Below are 21472 nucleotides of genomic sequence, written 5' to 3' on the forward strand. Positions count from 1 at the left end.
ATGTTTACTTTTTGAGAGAAAAAAAGAGCGTGAGCAGGGGAGGAGCAGAGCGAAAGGGAGACACAGAATCTGAAACAGGCTCCAGGCTCTGAGCTGTCAGCACAGAGCCCGACGCGGGGCTCGAACCCATGAACCGTGAGATCATGACCTGAGCCAAAGCTGGATGCTCAACCAACTAGGCCACCCAGATGCCCCTAGGACATGATGGTAGGTTAAACCTACTCCCACCAAGGGCAACATTGACCAGTCCCACCAAGAGCTCTGGGACAGTGCTCTTTCTGGGTCAGAAAAGTCCTGCTCAGCATCAAAGGAACCGGAGTATTTATACGCTCATACCTCTCACTCACTGAGGAAGGCGTGCTCCAGAGGAGACGTGTTCCCAGACTCTCTGGTCATGCAAGCACAGGCAAAGCAAACACTGAAATCTGAGGGCAGCCTTGCACCTGGAAAGGCCACTGCTGGCTATTGAGAGTAAAAGGTCACCTATAAGCGGTCTTTGTCCATCTGCCTATTTTCAGGCATACCAACTAAGAATTGTGTGCCTACCTGGAAAGAAAACAGAAATACCTTTGATATTTGGACCCGTGAGTTATTGTCAATGGTGGTTAAAATGGCAGAGTTGAAGCTATAGGCGCTCTGGGGACATCTATATCCATGTGTCTGTAATTCAGAAAGAATTCTATTGTTCACTGTGCATTTGATGGTTTCCTCTCTCCGGCAGGCATTAATAAATTAAATTGTGAAGTCTCTTAAATTAAAGGAATGTGGATCTGTTTGGCTTATGGAGATAAACACTTAATAGAAGTTACTTCCTATAACTGTCTGAAAATCAGAACATTATTCTAATGTTCTAATGCTTTATGTTACTCTAACTTAGAAGCATTTTTACTTAAGGTAAGTCTTTGGCAAATGACACTAGTTTAATAATTTTAATTAAAAAAATAGCTATGTCTTCTTTAATAATTATAATATTAATTATAAAAATAATATTAATAAAATAGCTACTTTATTAATGCTATATATAACATGAGCTACGTTTTATTCTACCAGGTGTGTTTTTTCTTAGACTTACGCCCTTTTGCTGATCAAAGCAGCCGATATTCTTCCTGGTTAATGTTTAAGGCTATGGAAAATATAAAGTTGTGTTCCACTAAATTGAATCATTCTGAAAAACTCTATTTCAACAGTAATTATGTTGTATAGTGCATCAGCTTGAAGATGATTTCCAAGATCTTCAAAAAATTTGAACCTTTATACTGATATGACATTAATCAGTTGATAGTCATTGGATGCCTGGATTATTTCTAAGAAAGGTGAATATGGAAACATTGGTTACTAAGCATAATTTTAAATTTATAGACCTTTGATTCTTATTTTTAAATAAAAGAACTTTAATGAGATATAATCCATAGTGATATAATGAGATAATAATCCATGTTTTCCAACTTCATCCACGTTGTAATGTTCTCAGTCCTTTTATGGCTGAATAATATTCCATTGTGTGAATATATTATGTTTCATGTATCCACTGGTAAATAGCCGGACATTTGGATTGTCTTAGCTTTTGGCTACTGTGAATAGTGCTGCTTTGAACATTCCTGTATGAGTTCTATGTGAACATATGTTTTCATTTCTCTTGCATGTGGACCCAGGAGCAGAATGGCTGGATCATGTTGTCACCCGATGTCGAACATTTTGGGAAACTGCCAGGCTGTCTTCTGAAGTGGCTGTACTTTTTTTCTAAAAATAGCCTGTTTTTATTTCTCGATCTTTTTGATGCTGAAGGTTCTAAGCGTTTTAAATTTATTAGCATTGATTGAATCCCCACAACAACGCTGAGATTAAATCCATCTTCGAGATGGGCTGCTTGTTCAACATCAGTGAGAGGGTAAGAGGCAGGCCTGGGGTCGAGCTTGAGCCCATTCAGTCCCAAAGCTCCGTCCCCTCCCCCGCCCACCTGCTCTGGATCACACTGTCGGCCCCCCACCCCCCGGAGATGCAGTGATTGGTGGGCTCTCTCCTCCCTGCACAGGCCTAGGGGTGTCATGGAAACTTCCTCCATGGTCTTCCCAGGTCCTTCTGTACCCCTTGCTCCCACAAATCCCCCGGGCCCTGTGCAGGGTGCTTTATATGATTCAGCAGAAGCACAGAGCTGGATCCTGACGTCCTCGAGGCTCTGGACTTGCCCGGGCTGGAAGGAGACAGTACCCAGAGAACAGTGGCCTTTGCCTTGTCCCCCTGACCCTTCTGGGGGGTCTTTCGGCAAGAGCACATGTCTGGCGAGGATGAGGCAGGGGCAGCCAGGAGTCACGACGTTTAGTGCAAATTCCCTGAAGGCCAATGCTGTGCACTAAGTGCTCTGCACTGCCAGGAGGCGTCTCCGGTAGCCCTGGGGTGGCCCGCATCCAAGGCTCAGCTCCTACGTGCTCAGCGGGGGCTCAGCAGATGCAGGTTTGGAGAGCAGATGAAGGAGTAGATCAGGTAGCTTCCACCATACTGATTAATTTTTTTAAAAATCAAAGCAGATTCTTTGGCTTCACATATCCATGCCTGCCCTCAGCCTCAGTTGCCTCATTTGAAAAAGAAATCATACGCACCTCGAATGCAGCAGTGGGGACAGAACCGTATCACTTGTGCTGGGGACACGGTACTGGAAGATGCAGAGTTGGCTTCTCGAGGCATCTTGGTGCTGGCAGGGTGCCAGGTGCTGGCCTCTATGTTCACAACAGGGGTCCTCATGACCGATGGGTGTGAGCCCCGCTACTGTACCCACTTTGTGGATGAGAAGACAGAGACTTGAGGTTATAAGGCTGCACAGAGAGTTAAGAGGCAGGGCTGGGACTACAGCTCGGCCCCCCTGACTCTAAGACGAGGCTCTGGCACACCTTGCTCTGTGGCAACCTAGAGGAGAGTGGGGTGGAGCCGAATGCCCGCTCAGCGCATCTGCACCCCCAGCCTTGCTGCAGAGATGGGCTCGAGGAGGCTCAAAGGGACCCTCCTGCGCTGACAGATGGATGAGACATGTGGACAGAGCCCAGCAACAGGCACGAACAAGCATGAGTGGAGTCACTGTCCCCTTCCTCTGTGGCGTGTGTTCTTTTGACAGAAAACAAGAAACGCCAGTGTGGTGCTGACCTCCTGCAGCTCAGAAAGCTGGCCAGGCCGCCAAGGGCACGGAAGCTGCACCTCTGATGAACGACCGTCACCAACGGAACATCCGATGGGGCTGGGGAGACAGGACGTCACCTGGGCGTTAGGTCATCTGAAGCAGACGCCGAGCTATGATGCAGATCAGTGCACGGAAGCAGGCTGGGGCCCACTCGGGGCTTAGCGCTCGTTTCCTGAGCCCCTCACTCACAGGCCCGGGCAAGCTGATTAAATAAGGATTCTGATCTTCTGTTCCCTGATTTCTGAAAAGCACCTGTGCCTCCCAAGGCTTCCATCACTGCCTGGGGCTTGATCTGCTCCTAAGAAAGTCAGCCAAGGGGCACCTGGGGGCTCAGTCGGTTGAGCATTCGACTCTTGATTTCGGCTAAGGTCCTGATCTCACGGTTCATGGGATCAAGCCCCATGTCAGGCTCTGCGCTGATAGTGCAGAGCTTGCTTGGGATTCTCTCTCTCCCTCCCCCCCCCCCCCCCCCCCACCAAAATAAATAAACATTAAAAAAAAAAAGAAAGAAAGAAAGAAAGAAAGTCAGCCAAGAGGCACAGTCCTGGGGCGGCTACTCCAGGACCGGGTTACACAGTTCTGCTGGGACACAGAAAGGAGGCTTGTCCTGAATCCTGCTTTTGCCACAACTGGAATACAACTCTGGACACGCGAGGCTTCTCCCTGGGCCTCAGCTTTCCTAATTTCTCCAGGGGGATTGGGATAGTTTGGGGATGGAAACATATCCAGAGAAGTTGCACCGTTTTATCCACTGAGCCTAGACTCTGTCTCAGGATCCTTCTTAACACAGAGCTTCAGGCAACTCCTACCAACCAATCAGAGTCGGCTTGCGAGAGGGAATCTGCTTGCCGTCCTCGGACGCCATTCATCTAGAAACATCTCTTAGCCCGAAAGACCTGTCATTCTCCCCTGCACCTCATGTGCTTCACCCTTCATTCCCAGTATCTAATTTTCCCTTGACTTTTTGTGCATTGGCTGGGATGCTTGGGCTGTGTTTATGTAGCAGGGGATAGACAAGCAGAAGAAACAGCTCCCACAGCTGGAGGAGAGGCCGTCCGGGTGCTCCGAGCTCGGCTGTGGGATCAGGCTGTGGTGAGCCAGTCTCTGCGGCTGTCCGGCCAGCCCTGCTCAGGCTGGGCTTGTGGGTGGCACCTCCCTCAACCCATCAAGGCCACAGCTTTACTTTGCAGGAACAGAGAGGCTGTCAAGTTCAAGGCCACCCACCAGGCGTGGCATGGCCCAGAACCCGCAGCCCACGCCTGCGAGCCCACGACTGCTGTTAGCGGGAATGTCACACACATGCAAGCTGTGTACCGTAGCCAGAAGGGCACAGCGCTAGTCACTGGCAACAAGACTGAGTCATCTTGGCACCAAGCACGGGGACCTGGCTTCCGGGTCGGGCACTGCGGGGACCGGACACATTCAGGCGGCTGATGCACTTGCAGCGGTTCATCTTTCTGAACGGCTGTGCTGGCTTATCATCTCAAAGGCTTTGTTCCTATCAGCACCTGCCCCATCGAATGCGGCCAATGTTTCCTACCACTGGCTTGATGGAGAGCTACATGGGCTAGTATGGCTATTAAAAGTGAAATTTAAATTACTGGAAATTATTTAACACTAGAAATTCCAGCCCTAGGTTGCACAAACCACACTTCAAGGGCCCAACAGCCACATGTGGCCAGTGACTACTGTGTTAGATTGCATGGAATAGAACATGTCCATCATTCCAGAAAGTTCTATCGCACAGTGCTGGTTTAGAGCCAGGGTCAGCTAGATGTGCCCCAGCCTGATGGTTCAGATCCAACTACCATGTGTTTTCATAAGTAAAGTTTTCTTTTGTTTTGTTTTAGAGAGAAAGAGCACATGCAAGTGGGAGAGGTGGACAGAAGGAGAGAGAGCGAGCAAGAGAGAATCGTAAGCAGTTTCCATGTTCAGGGTGAAGCCTGATGTGGGGCTTGATTCCACCACCCTGGCATCATGACCTAAGCTGGAATCAAGAGTCGGGCACTCAACTGACTGAGCCACCCAGGCGCCCCTGTAAACAAGGTTTTGTTGAAACATACCCGTGCCCGTTCCTTTGTGTTTTATGCACGTCTGCTTTTGTGCTACCAGAGCAAAGTACTTGTGACCGAAACTGGCCGCAAAGCCTAAAATATTTACTATCTGATCCTTTACAAGGAAAGTTTGCAATCTCTGGTGTAGATTGTCAGAAAGTTGAACATGGATCTTTTCGAGAAAGAGGCTCGCTGACGTCCCTAGAAGTCACTAGTGGGTCCCAAGTGTCAGAACGATTTTACCTAGGCATACGGCTCTCCTGGGAAGGAGGCAGGGAACACACAGCTGTCAGTCCCAGTTGCCAAACTTGGCGGGACCATGGGATACCCCTCCCCAGGCAGGCACCTTCTCTGGGGGGCCTGACCTCTGGGAGAGGCAGTGACGAGTGGCCCTGGCGGGGAGGGCTACAGGAATGCTCAGGAAAATCACAGGCTGGAAGGATCTCACCATTTGCTTGCTTTATTTTTCTTTCTTCCCAGGTCAGTGAGGCAGCAACATCAAGAAAAAGTAAACAAACTGTGTTCTCGCATGGTAATCCAATAACCCCTCCCAAATCAAGAATTCTCAGATAATTCTAAGAGCCTTTCATCACTCTTGGCCTGATTTGAAGGTCTGGCATCCCACACATCAAAAATAACTCCCTTGGTGATGTTAAGCCAACTTCTGAGCGCTCATTGCCGTGAAGGGAGGAGCAGCCTAGGCAGAGAGAGGGCTGCAAATCGTCAGCTGCCTCCCGGCCCTTCTCAAGTCCCTGCAGATCAAAGCGGGGGCCAGGCTCGATGATGGGCTCCCTCCTGTTCCCCCCTCCTGCCCAGGCAGCCCCCAGGGCTGCTGGACCAGCAGGGAGTCTGGGGAGGGGGTGTCTCTGGGGACCCTGCCAATGAGCCCCACTGCACTCCAGCTACCGACCAATCACTGGTGGCCTATTCAGCCTTTCTCTCCTTTTATAAACAGTCCTCCGTTGCAAGGGAAACTAAGTTGATTCTAGAGGCTCACTGATGCTCACTTGGAAATGTATCTATTGTCCACAGAGTGTGGAATTCATCTGCAGCAGCTTGGAATGCTAGAGAGGGTGGATTCTCTCGGGGTGCCCGGAAGCATCTCACAGGGTAACTTCGGGGACAGCAGGGCCCCACGAGGCTGCTCTGACTGCAGCCAAGCAAAATGCAAATGCATGTGGGAGTCTTGCTGTCATGCCAGCAGGAGAAGCCTGGGCTTCCCCTCCTGTGAAGCCAGGAGACCCCCAGCAGGCAGGAACCCCTTTCTGTCTCTGATTCCCAGGTTGGGTTGCTGAAATTTCACTCCTACCAACCTTGCTCTGCTGATCTGTCTGAGTTATTTGGAAAAATGGAACAAAGGGGAAAAAATATCCTAAGCTCTCAAGCCCTCCCCTTGGGACCAGACTTGCCAGGCACGCATTCTCCCAGACATTTTTGAATTACAGAGAAAACAATGGGGAGTGAGTCCTCTATAGAGCTACAACCGGGGGTGGTTTAATTTGCAAGGGTCCGGGACAGGTCTCAAGTGTTGGCAGGTCACCCACGCTGCCGTCTCTTCCGCCCTCGCAGCTTCAGCCGCCTGGCTGGCAGGCTGACCGGCTGCTTCCCGAACTTTTCCATGATCTCCCTGATCCTGGCCAGGTTGGTTTTGCTGAGCGTGAAGTCACACCGTGTGGCCCCCATGTCATAGCCGACCATGCAGTTCTTGGTGGATGAGGTGAAGCCTTCCGCCTTGGCTGTGACCACATACTCCCCGGGATTCAGGAGGCGCCAGTAATCCCCATCGCTGGCTGTGGAAAGAAAGCAGGGAGTTCAGAGGTTTTCTTCTAATACAGCCACCACCAGTCTGTTACTCCGGGACCAGCCTCCCGGCCGGAGAGACACTCAGGGGCAGGCGGTGTGGAATTCGAGCCCCTGTGGATAGACACTCTTAATGCATTTTGGAAGCCGAGCTGTTTTCCTCCTTGGAAGCCACCTTAATGGTTTTAACAGGCAAGGGTTCAAGGTGTGGGCTCCCCGCAGTGTGAACACACGTGAGCAGAGACGGAGAGATGATCACTCACGCTCTGTCCTCCGTGACGATATACGCCGTTCATTATGAACTTGAGCTTCCAAGTGGCGTGCCCTCGCCACAAAATGCCATCTTGAAAAGCCATCAGCACCTGGCTTCCTGGCCTCCCTTAGCATGGCTATAAATACAGAAGAGGAATTCTTTTGAGGGGTGGGAGCCTTCACTTTTGAAAAGAGAAATAAAGGACTAGAGGGGCCCAGGGCCAAATGATCTGGGAGGAGGCCTGATGTCTGTCCCCCATTCCGTGGCCCCCATTCTGTGGCCCCCACTCCATGGCCCCCAGGGGCCAAGAGAAACCTCAGGCTGCAGGAACAGTGACACCTCTGCCTCCCCAGGGACACTGCTGGTCAGCCACCCAATAAGCACATAACGGGACCTGTGTCCTGGCTCCAGGCTACATCTCTGTTGCATAGAGGGGTTCCAGGCCCAGGCTCTCTTCCCCAGGAGCCTACAACCTGCCGAGGACACACAGACCCCTGACATACAGGAGGCTTCAGGGCGTGGCTAGCCAGTGACCCCATGGAGGACGTGGTACCCAGAAGGTCGAGGCAGTGATGGCTCCCTTTGCTACTTGAGTAACTGATGCCCAGGGAGGTGTAATGTCCTACACAAGGTCGCACAGCTAGTCATCAGCAGGCAGGTCGGCTCTCTCTCACGGAAGCCTGAGTGTCCCACCTGCTCTAAAGCTTCGGGGCCAGGAGAGGAAGAGGAAAGGTGCGAAGGAGGCCCTGGGTGGGGCTCACGTGTCTACACGAGCCCTGAAGTCTTCTAAGGGACGAGAAAACCCTGTGTGTGTGTGTGTGAATATGTATCTCCCCCAAACACACATAACACTCTGAGCATCAGGTTTACCTTATTGTCTTTTCACCTGAGACACCCCCATGCATAAGTGAGCTCATGAGAACCCCAAATGCGGGGAAAAATGAACCCTGTGGGCAGTTGTCTCCCGCACGTCCGTACGGCTCGCTAACTGGTAACCAGGACTCAGCGGGAGAGGCCGGGGTACACACAACGCAGGTGGCTTTCTCGGCGCTGCACCCTGTGTCTTCCTTTGGTGAAAATGCAGGCTTTTCAACCAAATAAAAGGCCGTGTGATGCTTTCCATGAGGCAAGAGCCGTCAAGCGTTCGTTGCCCTGCAGTGGGACGGCCTGAGCACACAGGGCCAGTCACCCCTTGGGACATCGCTCTGGGGTCCCACAGCTCCTGGACAAACCTGAACGCGCCACCCCCTTCACGCTTCGCACCTGTCCTACCAGATGGCGCGTCCTCGAGTGTGAGGCTCGGCCCTGTGCTAAGCCATCGGCGCCTTACGAGCCTGCGTCTCACTCGTCAACACTTAGAGTGTGTTTTGTTTCGCACGGTGTGCTCTCCGTTAATGCCTGTTGGAGGGAGTGTGGTGCTGAGAAACACACACACGGAACGGAATGTCTTATTAACACGTGCAGTTGAACTTCCTAAGTCAGTCCCAACGCCTGTGGGTGCTTCTTCCCCCACAATGTGTTAAGGCCAAGAGCCGGCCACCCAAAAAGGCTGTCTGATCTGCTAGAGGCCTCTGGACGTGAGACCCCTCAGTGTGCACCATCTCCAGAGTCCTGAGAGGTCATTCTGAAACACTCCAGGGGAGGGGGCAGGGTCCTCGCCAAGGGAGGTGCTCACTGAGCAGAGGAGGGGGAAAAACATAATTAATAAATGCTGATCGGCACTGCCATGTGTATAGAAGGTTTATAAGAAGTGATTCTCCTTCTTCCTCCAAAGCAGAGGGCTCCCTCCAGACCCCCGCCCCAGTCATCCTTCACATGGTGGGGGCCTCCTTCTCAGCATGTCATGGTGCCCTGTCCTTGAACCTGTGTGTTGAGCCCGGTCACGTGGGCAGCCCACCCTTGCATCCCCAGTTCTCGTCCTGCCCATCCACCTTCCGCATTCCTGCATCCCAGCCACTCAGAACACCTCACACTGGTTCCCAGCACGGGCCACACATCTTACACCTCCGGCCCTTTGCACATGCTGCTCCCCCAACTCCTGTGCTCTCCCACCCTTTGAGAACTGAGGCCTTGAGATTTTTTTAAATGCCCAAAGTTTGTTTCTTAATAATAAAGCCAACTTTTTGTAATTTAAAAGCAAAGAGTTCTGTTCCATGCGCCTAGGGAATGAGTCTTCCAAGAAAATCCCCACCGGGTCCTCACAGACCACTCTCCAAACTCCAGGGTTTGGTCTTTAACTCTTGATTCTCAACCTCTGTAATTACTTGTGCTCATCCTCTCAGGGAGGGAACCTTCCTTGGCTTTCCTACCAGTTTCCTATACATCCTCCAAATTCTTTCTTGGCTATCATCATAGTCTGCAATTAACTTTAAAATTTCCTTGACAACTACTTGTATGTTTCTCCCCCTCTAGAATGTATCCTCTTTGAGGTGGGGGGCATATCCATCTTGGTTACACAGTATCTCCCGGCAAGCACACAGGAGGTGCTCAACAGGATACATTAAAAAATGAAACCATCGGGAATCTGTTTAAATTCACAGAATCAGAATGAGGTGGGCCTGGCTCTGTGATCTGCAAGTTTCCGTTTCAGAAACATGAAGAGGCCTGATGCTCTCATCTGCCTGGCAATGTGCCCTCTCCCCCCAGGAGTTTGCTGGTCGGCTTCCCCCACACTTATCCCCAGGGCTCTTGTTATCTCCTTCCACCCGACCCCCGGTGAAGTCGAGAATCATCCACCTCGTGAAATCCAGCGGTCAGCGTGTTAGGTCACTACACCCCTGGGCGATCAGGTCCGTGGTCAAGGGTGAGTATTCTGTGGAATTACAGGGGACGTAGCTGGCGTCACTCAGCAGGGTGGACACAAGGAACAGCCCAGGCACTGACAGATGTCCATTCATCAGCAGGTCAGGTTAGTGTCCGCACTCACGGGGCTTTCCGAGCCGGGGGTTTGGCCCACACCCTTCTGTGCATTTGGAAAGCATTCTTACTAGCGCCCCTCTCTGTGGAATTCAATTCGTCTATTCGGTTTATGCAAAATCCCTCCTAAAATAAAACTCATCAGGTCACAGTAGCCTCAGAGAGAAATCAAGGCAAATGCAGAGCTTATGCCGAACACCGAAAGAGGCTGAAACAAATACGGTGAAGGGCTATGTGTGAAGTGTGAGAAGTATGAGTTTATCTATCATGAGAAGACACTGAGAAATCTTTTTAGGGGGGAAATAAAGGGAGAGGGTAGGCGCCACCCATCGGCTCATCAAAACCACCTCCGTGATTCCAGGGGCCTGAGGTTCGAGCTCCTTACGCACAGCACTCTCTTCCCGCTTGCGGGGCCCCGGGGACTCTTTGTCTCCAACTCCACTTAAAACCCTCATGTTTTCTCACATTACGTACAAAGCACTAATTGTCCCAGGAATGTTCTAGGCTCTTTTATGAATCATTCTTCCACAGGAGCTTGTTAGCAATGTTTAAAATACAGTCCCTTCTGTTCCTAACGATCTCCAGCACCTCGCCTATATCTGGCCCATCACAAGTTCGGAATCTGCGTTTGCAGAATGCACGAATGAGTACGTGAATGAACGAAGGAACCAGTGGGTGCCCGTGAGGGGCTGCGATGTACCAAATGCCATGCTGTGCGGTGTGAAACCTCATGGGCGGGGCTGTAAGATCCTCAAGCATAAGCGGGAGAGAGTTTCACAAAATGGGAAGCGAGTCATGGCATCACACAACGCGGCATTCCAGCTCCATTGCACCCCTTGAAACTGCAATTGGCTCTCTGTGCCCAGTACATCAGCAGGGAGCCTGGCACTTGAGAGCACATGGGTGAAGACTGAATCCCCGCCGATGCCGTCCTAAGGTCCCAGAGGCTTCGTTTCCTCACAGGTCAAACGGGATCATTTGTTGGAAGGACAGGGTCTGTCAAGGCAGGTGAATGGTTGTGGAGAAAAGTCTCCTGTCCACTCGGGAGGAACAGCATGGGGTCAGGGGCACCGCGTTCACACCCTCAAGCCCCTGGCTCAAATCCCAGCTCTGCCCTTCCCTGTGCACTCCCAGAAACACCATGTCACATCCATTCATTCACTCAAACTCATCCCTTCATTCACTCATTCAACACATATTTATCAAACACCTACTGAGTGCCAGGCACTGTGCCTGCACTTCACTGAGGCACCAAAGGGCCCAAGGACCCTGGTCTGGAGCAAGCGGTGGGGGATGGGTCAGGAGCACAACAGGCACCCGAGGTGCGGGCTTCACCTGCAGGGGGTCAGAGGCCAGCACTGGAGGCTAAGGGAGGGGAAAACTGGAGGCTGAGAGGGATCAGCCGGCGGTGGGGGCAGGTGCGTGGGGTTAGAAAACGTGGCCACCACGGTGGGTCTCGTGGACATGGCGACATCTGAGCCGTGACCCGAAGGGGACGAGGAAGGAATGGAGGGATTCTCGGGGGAAGGAGGTTCCGGCAGCAGGAGGAACTGGAGCGAGGACCCCGACGTGGGGCCGGGGCTCCCGAGGGCACGAGCACAGGGCTGCGATGGCTCCCGTTTGACCAAAATGGAGACTCACGATTTTCACTTTTTCATGGCGACAGTCCTGGACAAACCAAGAGAGCCGGTCACCCCGGAAGAAGAGGTTTGGGAGGTAACCAGCAGCCTAATCCTGTGTGGCCACACGGGCACCCGGAGGACTTTGGGGTGCCCCTGCGGGGCTTGACAAAGGGGTGACATGCCCCAGTTAGCTGATAACTAGCTCACTCTGGCTGTGGGGCGACGAGGGCGGACATAGAAGCCTGCCGGGTACCACAGTGACCCCAGCAGGTGCCGCGGGCTAGCAGCTACGGAGGTGAGCGGGCAGCGAACCTGCCTCCATGTGCTGACAGAGTGGGGGCCGTGGGGCGGACCCCGGCTGAGCATCTGTTCCTCATCTGCACCTTGTGTACCATCCCAGCGCTCATAGGCTTCACGGGTGGTAACACATGCGGGACACGGGAGGGAGATAAACTTGACCCGGTTTCCCTGGGATTGCCCCCCGTTTTCAATCTGAAGTCGTACAGCCCGAGAAGCAGCCCCAGGCCCAGGAAAATCGAGACGACTGGCCAGCCCAGCACAGTGTAAGCTCCTGAACCCACAGGGACAGGTCAGGCCACACCAGACACTGGCTGAGTCGGCTTCATATCCCGTCTTCCCCAGTCATTCCAGTGCGTCCGAGGGCTGAACAGGTCTTTCTCGGGGCAATCACCATCTCCCCTGTCCTGCTGCTGAGTCTGTCCTCCCTGCCCGGGGGGGACTCGTGGGAGGTGAATGATGGCCCCCGGAAGGGTCCACATCCTACTACCCAGATCCTAACCCAGACTCTGTGAACGTGACCTTATTTGGGAAAAGGATCTTTGCAGATATAACTAAGGATCTCCAGATAAGAGCACGGTGGATGGCCTAGGCGGGCCCTAAATCCAGTGATGGGTGTTCTTATAAGAGACAGAGAGGAGGGGACACAGGAGAAGGCCACGGAAGATGCAGGTAGAGACTAGAGTGATGGGGCCAAGGAAGCACCTAGTGCCACCAGAAGCCACAAGAGCCACAGAAGGGTCTCCCTAGAGGCTCCAGAGGGAGGATGGCCCTGTCCACACCACTGATTTCACACCTCCGGCCACCATGACTGTGAGGGAATAAATCTCTGAGTTTTCGAATTTGTGGTCATTTGTCACCGCACCTGCCACAGACAAACACAGGGCCCTGTCCTGAAGCCGTGCTCACTGCCGCTGACACCAAAGCAGAGCGCATCTGCCCACACTATGCCGCAGCGATCCCCGGAGCCTCCCCAGCAGGAAAACCTCTGTGCGCAGGGGTGAGCCGTCTCCGCCAGAGCCCCTGCACACCACCTGAGTCAGGCTTCCGGCCACTTGTGTTCCCTGTGCACCTGCCATTACATCACGCTGCACACGCCACCCATCAAAGTCAAGGTCACGGTTTCCTCACATCCTCCTGAACACACTGAGCGCCAGCCTAGGTGACGACAGCCCTGGGCACAAGGGAGGGATGAGTGGGATTCACAGCAGCAGGGGATGTGCCTGGGCTGGGGGTCAGACACCTGCACCCAGGCCGCACCCACCGGTGGGTCCTTTAACCTCCCTGGGCATCTGGGAGGGAGATGAGGGAGAAAGCAGAAAGCACAGGCTGAGCACCTTGCTCTCCAGGGTCTCCACGGTAAGTCTGAGGAAGGAGACAACAATTCAGCTCTCCGTAAGAAGCTTCTGGCACGCAACGTGTGATGCTAACCCAAGTAAAATGCTTCAAGGAAACATCTTTCCTACCGAGAGACGGTTCACCCACACTCGCAGTTACCTGTTCGGATGTCATGGTTAACACCTTCCACAGAGATAACGGCATTTGGAATTCCTTTTCCGTGGACGTCCCTCACCATGCCTTTGATGCCACGATGGACCTGCTCAGAAACACAACAGGGTGAGCTCACGACTCGCTCGACCTGACATGCACAGTGAAGAAGGCTGTAAGCCAAATGCCAGCCCGGTGCCCCCAGGAAGCCTCCTGAAGCCGCATCTAGCTCGAAAGCTCCCTGGCTATGCATGGATTTGGTGTGTAAATTTCTGTATTCCTTTTGGGTCTGTGTACTGGGAAGTCTTCCCCTGAAGTTCAAATATTCCAGAGGCTTAGAAAATTTCAGGGCCCTAAAGCATTCATAAAAATCACACCCAGTAAAAATGGAATTTAATTTTTTATAGGCTCATGTATTTGGACTTTCCTAAACTATAATGACTTAATACATAGACCCAATGACATAAGAGTCAGAGAGGAAAGAAAAGAGCCAAGGGCGCTCCTATAAACTACAAGTCAGTCCAATGGGCCTTTCTGCTGGTAACTCTGACACTTGTGCCTCAGTTTCTGCATCTGTAGAATGACGTGACACTCTAAGCTGGCATACCATCATTTCTAATGACACTTTTTATACATATTACCATGCCTAGGCATTTTATCCACAGCGGGCACCTTGGCTACACCGGATTACTTTAGAATGCGTGAACCTTCTCTCTTTTCATAGATGAAATAAGAAGGAGCCTTCCCTCACAAAATTCCAGGGTGCTCACAGAGAGCGCTCACAGCTTTGCAAGACAGAACAGGCTCACACCCGCTGTGCCAGGCACTGGGGGGGAGGGGAGGGGGTGCTGCATGGAGTCTCCGGGTCCCTGGTGGGGTAGCTGGGATGCTAGGTCCCAGTGCCGATCTCTGCTGCCTGCCTGCATGGAGGTGCGGGTCCCAGGAAGCTGGCAGCTTGAGCCACTGCCTAAAATTTTTGTCCAGTGCATCTACAACACCCCACGGAAGGGGCAGCCTCCGTGTGCAATCTTGCAAGGCTCAGGACCGTACTTCCAAACGGACGGGAATCATGGTACAGTCACAGAACGGAGGCCCAATGTTCGTTTTTGTTTATTCCTCTGGTTCCCAGTTAGTCTGTTCCTTAGTGGGGTGTGTATGTTTGTGAATTCATCACAGTACCAAACTCGAATCGGTTTACTCAGAGCTGTAAGGGGGGTGTGTCCTTATGAGCAGGAGGAAGGGAAGGTGCGTGAGTTTCCCAGCGTGCTCAGCGGGGCGTCTTCACCAGCCGCAAGCAGAACCCCGGTAGGTGTGTGTGACACCCACCCCGTCACCTGCAGCAGGTGTGATGGGCACAGCCGTGTTCCCCCCAATTCCTGTGTTCAAGTCCTTACTCCCAGGACCTTGGGATGTGACTGTATTTAGAGACAGTGTCTTTAGTGATATGATGAAGTTAAGATGAGGCCCCTGGGGAGGCTCTGGCCCAAGCTGCTTCCCTTCTAGGAAGAGGAAATGTGGGCACGTAGAGACACCAGGAGTGTGTGTGCGTGGAGGAAAGACCGTGTGAGGAAACAGGGAAAAGACGGCCACCTGCCCACCAAGGAGAGCCCTTGGAATGAAACCAACCTGCCAACACCTTGATCTTGGACTTGCAGGCTCCAGAACTATAATTTCTTAAGCCCCCTGTGTGCCTATGCTTTTATGCAGCCCCAGCAAACTAACACAAGGGGCCCGGGCGTGCTGGCTTGGACACGTGTCACCCCTCCCTACAGGGCAGCATCCAGTCACACTCACCATGACCCAGTGCAAGCAATCAACATGGCCCCACAGCTCACCTTGTGGGGCCGAATCAAGTGCACATGGACGATGGTCCCCGCCAGCACTGTTCGTGGCTGGCCTGGCATGACAGCCAGCATCTGAAGCACGAACCGGGTCCCCGACTTCCAGCCCCCTAATCAGCCCCCGTCCTTAGCCAGCCCCACCACAGCATGTCTCGTGCCATACCTGCTCCATGAACACGATTAAGGATTCCCGATTATTCTCCCACTCCTCAGGCAGCTCGCTCTCGTGCGGGTACTTGTCACAGCCCACGTAGATGGACAGCTCGAAGCAGTTTGTGTGAAGGTAGCTGAAGTCGTTGAGACCTGCCAAGCCAACCGGACCCCACTGTCACTGAACGGGGCTCCAAGTGGCAGAAGGGAGACAGCGAGAATGTTCAGGAATGGGGCTCAGAAGACTTTATGAGAGCAGGGAGGTACCAAGTATCCACTAGAGACTACAGACTGATTACAGCAACTGTGAGGGGAGGGGGCAGCCGGATGGTCTGTGGGGAAGACAGGCACAGACAGGAACGTCTCTGACAAAAGACTAAAAGTCTGTTTAGTTAACTCATAATTTAAATAGTTTAAGATACTATTTTTATTTTTTGAATGTTTTTATTTATTTATTTTGAGAGAGAGAGCTCACATGAGAACACATACATACATGCTGATGAGGAGAGAGAGAGAAAGAATGAGAGAGAGAGAGAAAGAGAGAGAATCCCAAGCAGGCTCCACACTCAGCGCAGAGCCCAATGTGGGGCTTGATCTCATGACTGTGAGGTCATGATCTGAGCTGAAATCAAGAGTTGGACACTTAACCAACTGAGCCCCCTCAAGTGCCCCATAATATACTTTTTAAGAATAAAGTTATCATGCATTAACAGTACGGGTTCTAAGTGTTTAAGTTTCTCTCTACAGTTAGGCTGCGTTCTGGAACCGTTCTCCTCTGTAACTCACACTTACAGCTATCTCTACCACCCTTTGCTCAGCGCCACCCCTAAGCCAGGACGCACGGTTAGCGCTCTGAGTCTGCTGGCCACAAGCAGAGAGGGAGACAGCACAGCACGACTTTACAAGAAGAAAACTGAGGGAGAGACCAGCTAAGAAATGAATCCAGGACCACGTGTGTGGAAAGAGCCAGAGTCAGGCTTTGAACGTAGTTGTGTGTGATGCCAAGACCCTGCTCTTAAATGTACTACCTGTATTTGAAACAAGCATCTTTAAAGACGTGATGAAGTTCAGATGCGGTCATTAGACCTCCAGAGCTTGGCCAGAGGGGGCTGGAAAACACACTCACGCCCTGAGCCCGACAGCAGATGCGTCTTGCGACTCATTCACTCGAACCCAAAGTATGGAGTCACAGGAGGGCACAGCAGGCCCGACGAACGCCACGTCCGCTGGTCAGCACAAGTAGGGCACGCTGTGATGGCCGGGCGCCTCTGTGCACATAACATTTTCATTATTCCCAACCTCTGAGGGCTTGTTGGGATGGGACCAGTGCCACATATGAAACTCTGGAGTGTGCCTGCCACCTTGCAATGTGCCTTCGAAGCCCTCGAAGTGCCAGGGTACTCGGTGATGCTGAACAGCCAGAAGGGTGGAAAAGTTTGATCCAGGCTACCTTTGCTGCTGACTTCTGGCCCGTGAGCTGAGAATACTCCTTGAAGAATGGCTTCGAAAGCAAAACGTGTAGGCAAGGAGCCAGGGCACGATCCCAACAGTCCCCACAAACCTCATGACCCTGCTGGACAGGCAAGATGTACTCTCCGCCTAGAACCCTACTGTCAGGGCTTCTACATGGAGCACGGAGATGCCCATATTCCACAAGCCCCCGTGTGCCTGTCACTAACTCAACACGTGCTTCCCTGTGGAGTAGGGGGCGCGAGATGGTGGCCCAGTAACAAAGGGCATCTGACATCACTCTGGAGCTGAAACACACACACTACAAATGTGTGTTCTGAGCTTTACTGAAGCCTGCTCTCCGCCGCCGCCTCGTCTCCATTAACTAACGCCTGTCAGTCACTGCTAATGAGTGAGCAAGATCCGAACAAAAAGATGGAGCGGAGGTGGAGGGGGAGGGAAGGAAATTAGAAGTCACATTTCATTAATCTACAACGGGATGAATCTGCACGCTTCCTCACCCCGCCAGGAAGCAGGAGGAAGGCTCGAGCCACCACCTGGCTCGCACAGAAGTCCCTGAAATAATGGAAAATAGAATTGATAGGAAAAGAGCAATGCTGCCTATGTGATTTGGTGGCAGCCGGCTTTTCAAAACGTGACAATTGACCTGGTGCTGACAAATCCGGCTGGGTCCATACCCAGTTTAGACACCGCAGCCACAAAAAATAAACAGAATCTTCACATAAAGATTATTGTAGGTTTCTGGGACAAGAATTTAAAGAGCTAGAATGGCCTGTGGCCACGAGAAAGTTATCTTGATCGACAGGGATCTGCATTTATTTACTACTTATTTTGTGCAGGGCAAAACTATGATGGAGGTGAATAAAATACCTCCTTGGGGTAGGTAACCAAGGAAAAAATGGCAAGATTTCTGTACCTGTTAAAAAATGGCCACAGGAAAAAATATATTTACTACTTTAAAATGTTTCTTTTCCCAAGCACAGACATGTACCCGAAAAGTATGTGAAGGTGGATACGGGAAAGGGTCACCGGTACGTGCTTCTGATCGACCAGACAGAGAACACACCCACACCCACACTCACACCAGCCCCCTATGTGAGCCTCACAACAGTCCCAAAGGGCTTATCGTCTTTATCCTTCATCGTGCCCATTTCACAAATGGAAAATTCGGGGATCAGAGAGGGAAAGTAACTTGTCCAGGGTCACACGGCACCTGAGTGCTGAAATGGAATCTGAATCCAGGATTCAAATATTTTTCAAATTCATTGCTGGTTTGAGCAACCCCCCCACCCCCCGGAAAGTCAAGAAAATAAGCAACGAGCATTATGCTTGGGGTCCTGCCATCCCAAAGCTGAGGGACATTAGGGAATGTGACATCCTCATCCTTCCTCATTTGGGAGCCTTGGGCTGGGGCAGCCCGGACACAGCAAAGAAAGCTTATCCTGAAACTGTGACCATGCTTCCTCTGTGGCTGCTGTGAAGGAATTCCTGAAGTCCCTGCTGGAACCTTCTCTGGTCCTGCACGGATGCCAGGGACAATACCACCTATTCCCAAATTGTATGCAGTCAGGCTTCCACCAAATGCCCTGCTCTGCCTGGGAGGCTGGTCCACTGACTCCGGCAGACAGGAGATTCGTGAAACAGTGATCACACCATGTCAGGCCTCAGGATACACCTGCAGCTTGAAGTCACTTTGCCCCTGAGTGTGAGATCAATGTCCAGCCCCTCCTGGGACTTACCGCATGGGTCGTCCCGCTAACGTGAACAGCTCTGGGTGAAAACACACTGGCTCCAGTACCAACCCCAGCATGCTGCCTGTCCCTTGGCTGGGTCTGCTTTTCAGTCTGATACTTCCTCCAAGTCCTCATTCCCTCATCTCTGACCCCCTACAGAATCTTAAGTGCTCAATGGCTAAGAGCAGGCCACAGGGCCAAACTGAGCCAGCTCTGCCCACTTTCTGAGAGGTCCCTGCTAGTCTCCAGGCCCCAGTTGTCTCATTCATAAAACGGTGGGTAGGGGCGCCTGGGTGGCTCAGTCGGTTAAGCGTCTGACTTTGGCTCAGGTCATGATCTCACGGTTTATGAGTTCAAGCCCTTCACTGGGCTCTGTGCTGATGGATCAGAGCCTGGAGCCTGCTTCTAATTCTGTGTCGCCCTCTCTCTCTGCCCCTCCCCTGCACACACACTGTCTCTTTCTCTCTCTCTCTCTCAAAAATAAAATAAACATTAAAATTTTTTTAAAAAATGGGGAGTAGCCACAACCCCCCAAGACTGTCAGAAGGATTAAGGGGGAGTCTATGTAGAGTGCCCGCACCCTGTAAATGGTGGACCATGGTCGCATGGCAAGTGATAAGGGAGGGCTGGGAGGAGATGGCCCACGGGTCCCTCCCTGTCCATCATCATTTGGCTCCATGATGACAGCGGGGCCACCAGAGACTTACTTCCGGCAACAGTGTGCCAGGAGGCCCCGTTGACAGTCCCGTCCTCTTTCTGGAAATCTTCCGTGTGGCACACCCTCCTCCTGGCGTCGGTCATGAGGCGGTGCGTGGAGGCGTATGAGTAGGCCAGCCAGCGGAACACGTGGTCGTCGGGCGTGGGGCTGTGCTCCTGCGTCTTCCACAGGGACCTCACCATGTCGTAGGGGTACGCCACCACCAGCTCACCTCCCTGCAGGTTCCCGCCCAGCACGAAGGGAATCTTCTCCATCCAGGCTATGACGGCCCTGGTCTCCACCGCCACCTGGGAACACCGCGGATTTAAACGTGCTTCGAAAGAGGAAGTGGGAAGCAAACTGCCTCCGCTCCCTACTTTCCAAACAGGGATACAGTTGAAAGAGCTGTATACTTTTAGCAAGATGCAGAATTTCAAAAATCTGTCCTGGGAAAACTGGACATTGTGGATATCATGAATTAAAAAAAAAAAAAAAAGAGGAGAGAAATGTAGGGAGGTTTCTTTTGGTAGGGATATTCATGTTAATGCACAGAGGGAAAGACACAGTTAGATGATTAATTCCTGGCAACTCCAGTGAGTTAATGGGCCAGGCAAGTTCATCCATGGCCACAAAGCACAGAGGAGGAGAGAAAACCAATATAGCGTGTCTCCCGAGGGAAGAAACACCTAAAAGAAAATATGACCAAGCCTCCCATTCCGGGGCCGGCAGCCTCTTCCTGTAAAGGACCAGATGGGAAATGCTTTAGGTTCTGAGGGTTTTGTGGTCTCCGTCCCAACCCCTCAACTCTGTCCTTGTAGCTAGAAGCACCAGAGACAATATGCAGATGAACATGGCTGTGTTCCAATAAAACACCACTTACAAACAAGCCTGGGCAGCAAGTAGCCCACCTACGGGCTATAGTTTGCCGACCCGTGTTCCGTGGAGCCTAGTCTGGTCTGAATCTCACTGCCAATTTACAGAAAACACAGGAGAGTAGGTTATATGACATGGTAAGTATATAGTCAGCAGCACCCAGGCAGTGAGAAAGGCTACAAGATGATTAATCCACTGGGTTATAACGTAGGTGTTACAAGATAAGCAGCGGCATGAACAACAGCAAAAGACTTGAAGGACGCAGCATCAATCACTGACTGGATATTTTACAATACTACGAAATAATTTATTTTGATATGGTAATAGTGATCATTTGTGGTTTTCAAAGAGACTCTAAGCTTTTAGAGATACTTATTGAAGTATTTGCAAAGGAAATGATACCACACCTGGGATTTGCCCCAGTCACTCTGGAGAGGGGGAGAGAGTGGGTGCAGATGTAGACAGAATGTGAGTCTATAGGTGTTGAAGTTGAGATGGGCACATGGGGACCCCTAAAGGTTTCTAATTTTGTATGAATGGCATTTTTTTTGTGATAAAAAGTTAAAAGGAAGGAAGTAAAGAAGGGAGAGAGGGAGGGACAGAGGGAGGGAAGGGAACAGAAGACAAAGGAAGAGAAGGAAGAAAAGAAGGGAGTGAGGGAGAGAGGGAGTGGAAGGAAGGAAGGAAGGAAGGAAGAAAGAAAAGAAAGAAAGAAAGAAAGAAAGAAAGAAAGAAAGAAAGAAAGAAAGAAAGAGAGAGAAAGAAAGAAAGAAAGGAAAGAAAGAAAAGAAAGAAAGAAAGAAAGAAAGAAAGAAAGAAAGAAAGAAAGAAAGAAAGAAAGAAAGAAAGAAAGAAAAAGAAAGACCGAGCGAACTGACAATATTAGATGCAAAAATTAGCTTGGCATGGTCAAATGCTGATCATGAATCCAATTATTTACCCTAAATTACTGATTCCTATGAAGATAGTCCCAGCAAAAATGAAATCTGATAATGGAAAAGAAATAAACATTGGGAACGGCTTAACTGTGCGGTACAGAAAGTTGATTAAGGAATGAAATTGACTCGATAGGATTCATTAAGTTTTGTTTTTGTTCCTGACCACATCAG

General features: G+C 51.3%; 1 protein-coding gene across 1 annotated transcript in view; it reads right to left on the bottom strand.

Annotated features, from left to right (window-relative positions):
• Positions 1 to 5660: 5660 nt before the first annotated feature.
• CPXM2 (carboxypeptidase X, M14 family member 2) overlaps positions 5661 to 21472 on the bottom strand; it is a 128752-nt gene continuing 112940 nt past the window's right edge. The window contains exons 11-14 of the mRNA XM_077762914.1: positions 19501 to 19798; positions 15604 to 15743; positions 13609 to 13708; positions 5661 to 7013 (exon numbers count right to left, since the gene is read on the bottom strand). Of these exons, the coding sequence (XP_077619040.1) occupies positions 6760 to 7013; positions 13609 to 13708; positions 15604 to 15743; positions 19501 to 19798 (792 nt within the window). The 3' untranslated portion in view covers positions 5661 to 6759. The remainder of the gene's footprint in view (positions 7014 to 13608; positions 13709 to 15603; positions 15744 to 19500; positions 19799 to 21472) is intronic.

Source organism: Crocuta crocuta, unplaced genomic scaffold (genome assembly GCF_008692635.1).
Source record: "Crocuta crocuta isolate KB4526 unplaced genomic scaffold, BGI_CrCroc_1.0 scaffold466, whole genome shotgun sequence".
Taxonomy (NCBI): domain Eukaryota; kingdom Metazoa; phylum Chordata; class Mammalia; order Carnivora; family Hyaenidae; genus Crocuta; species Crocuta crocuta.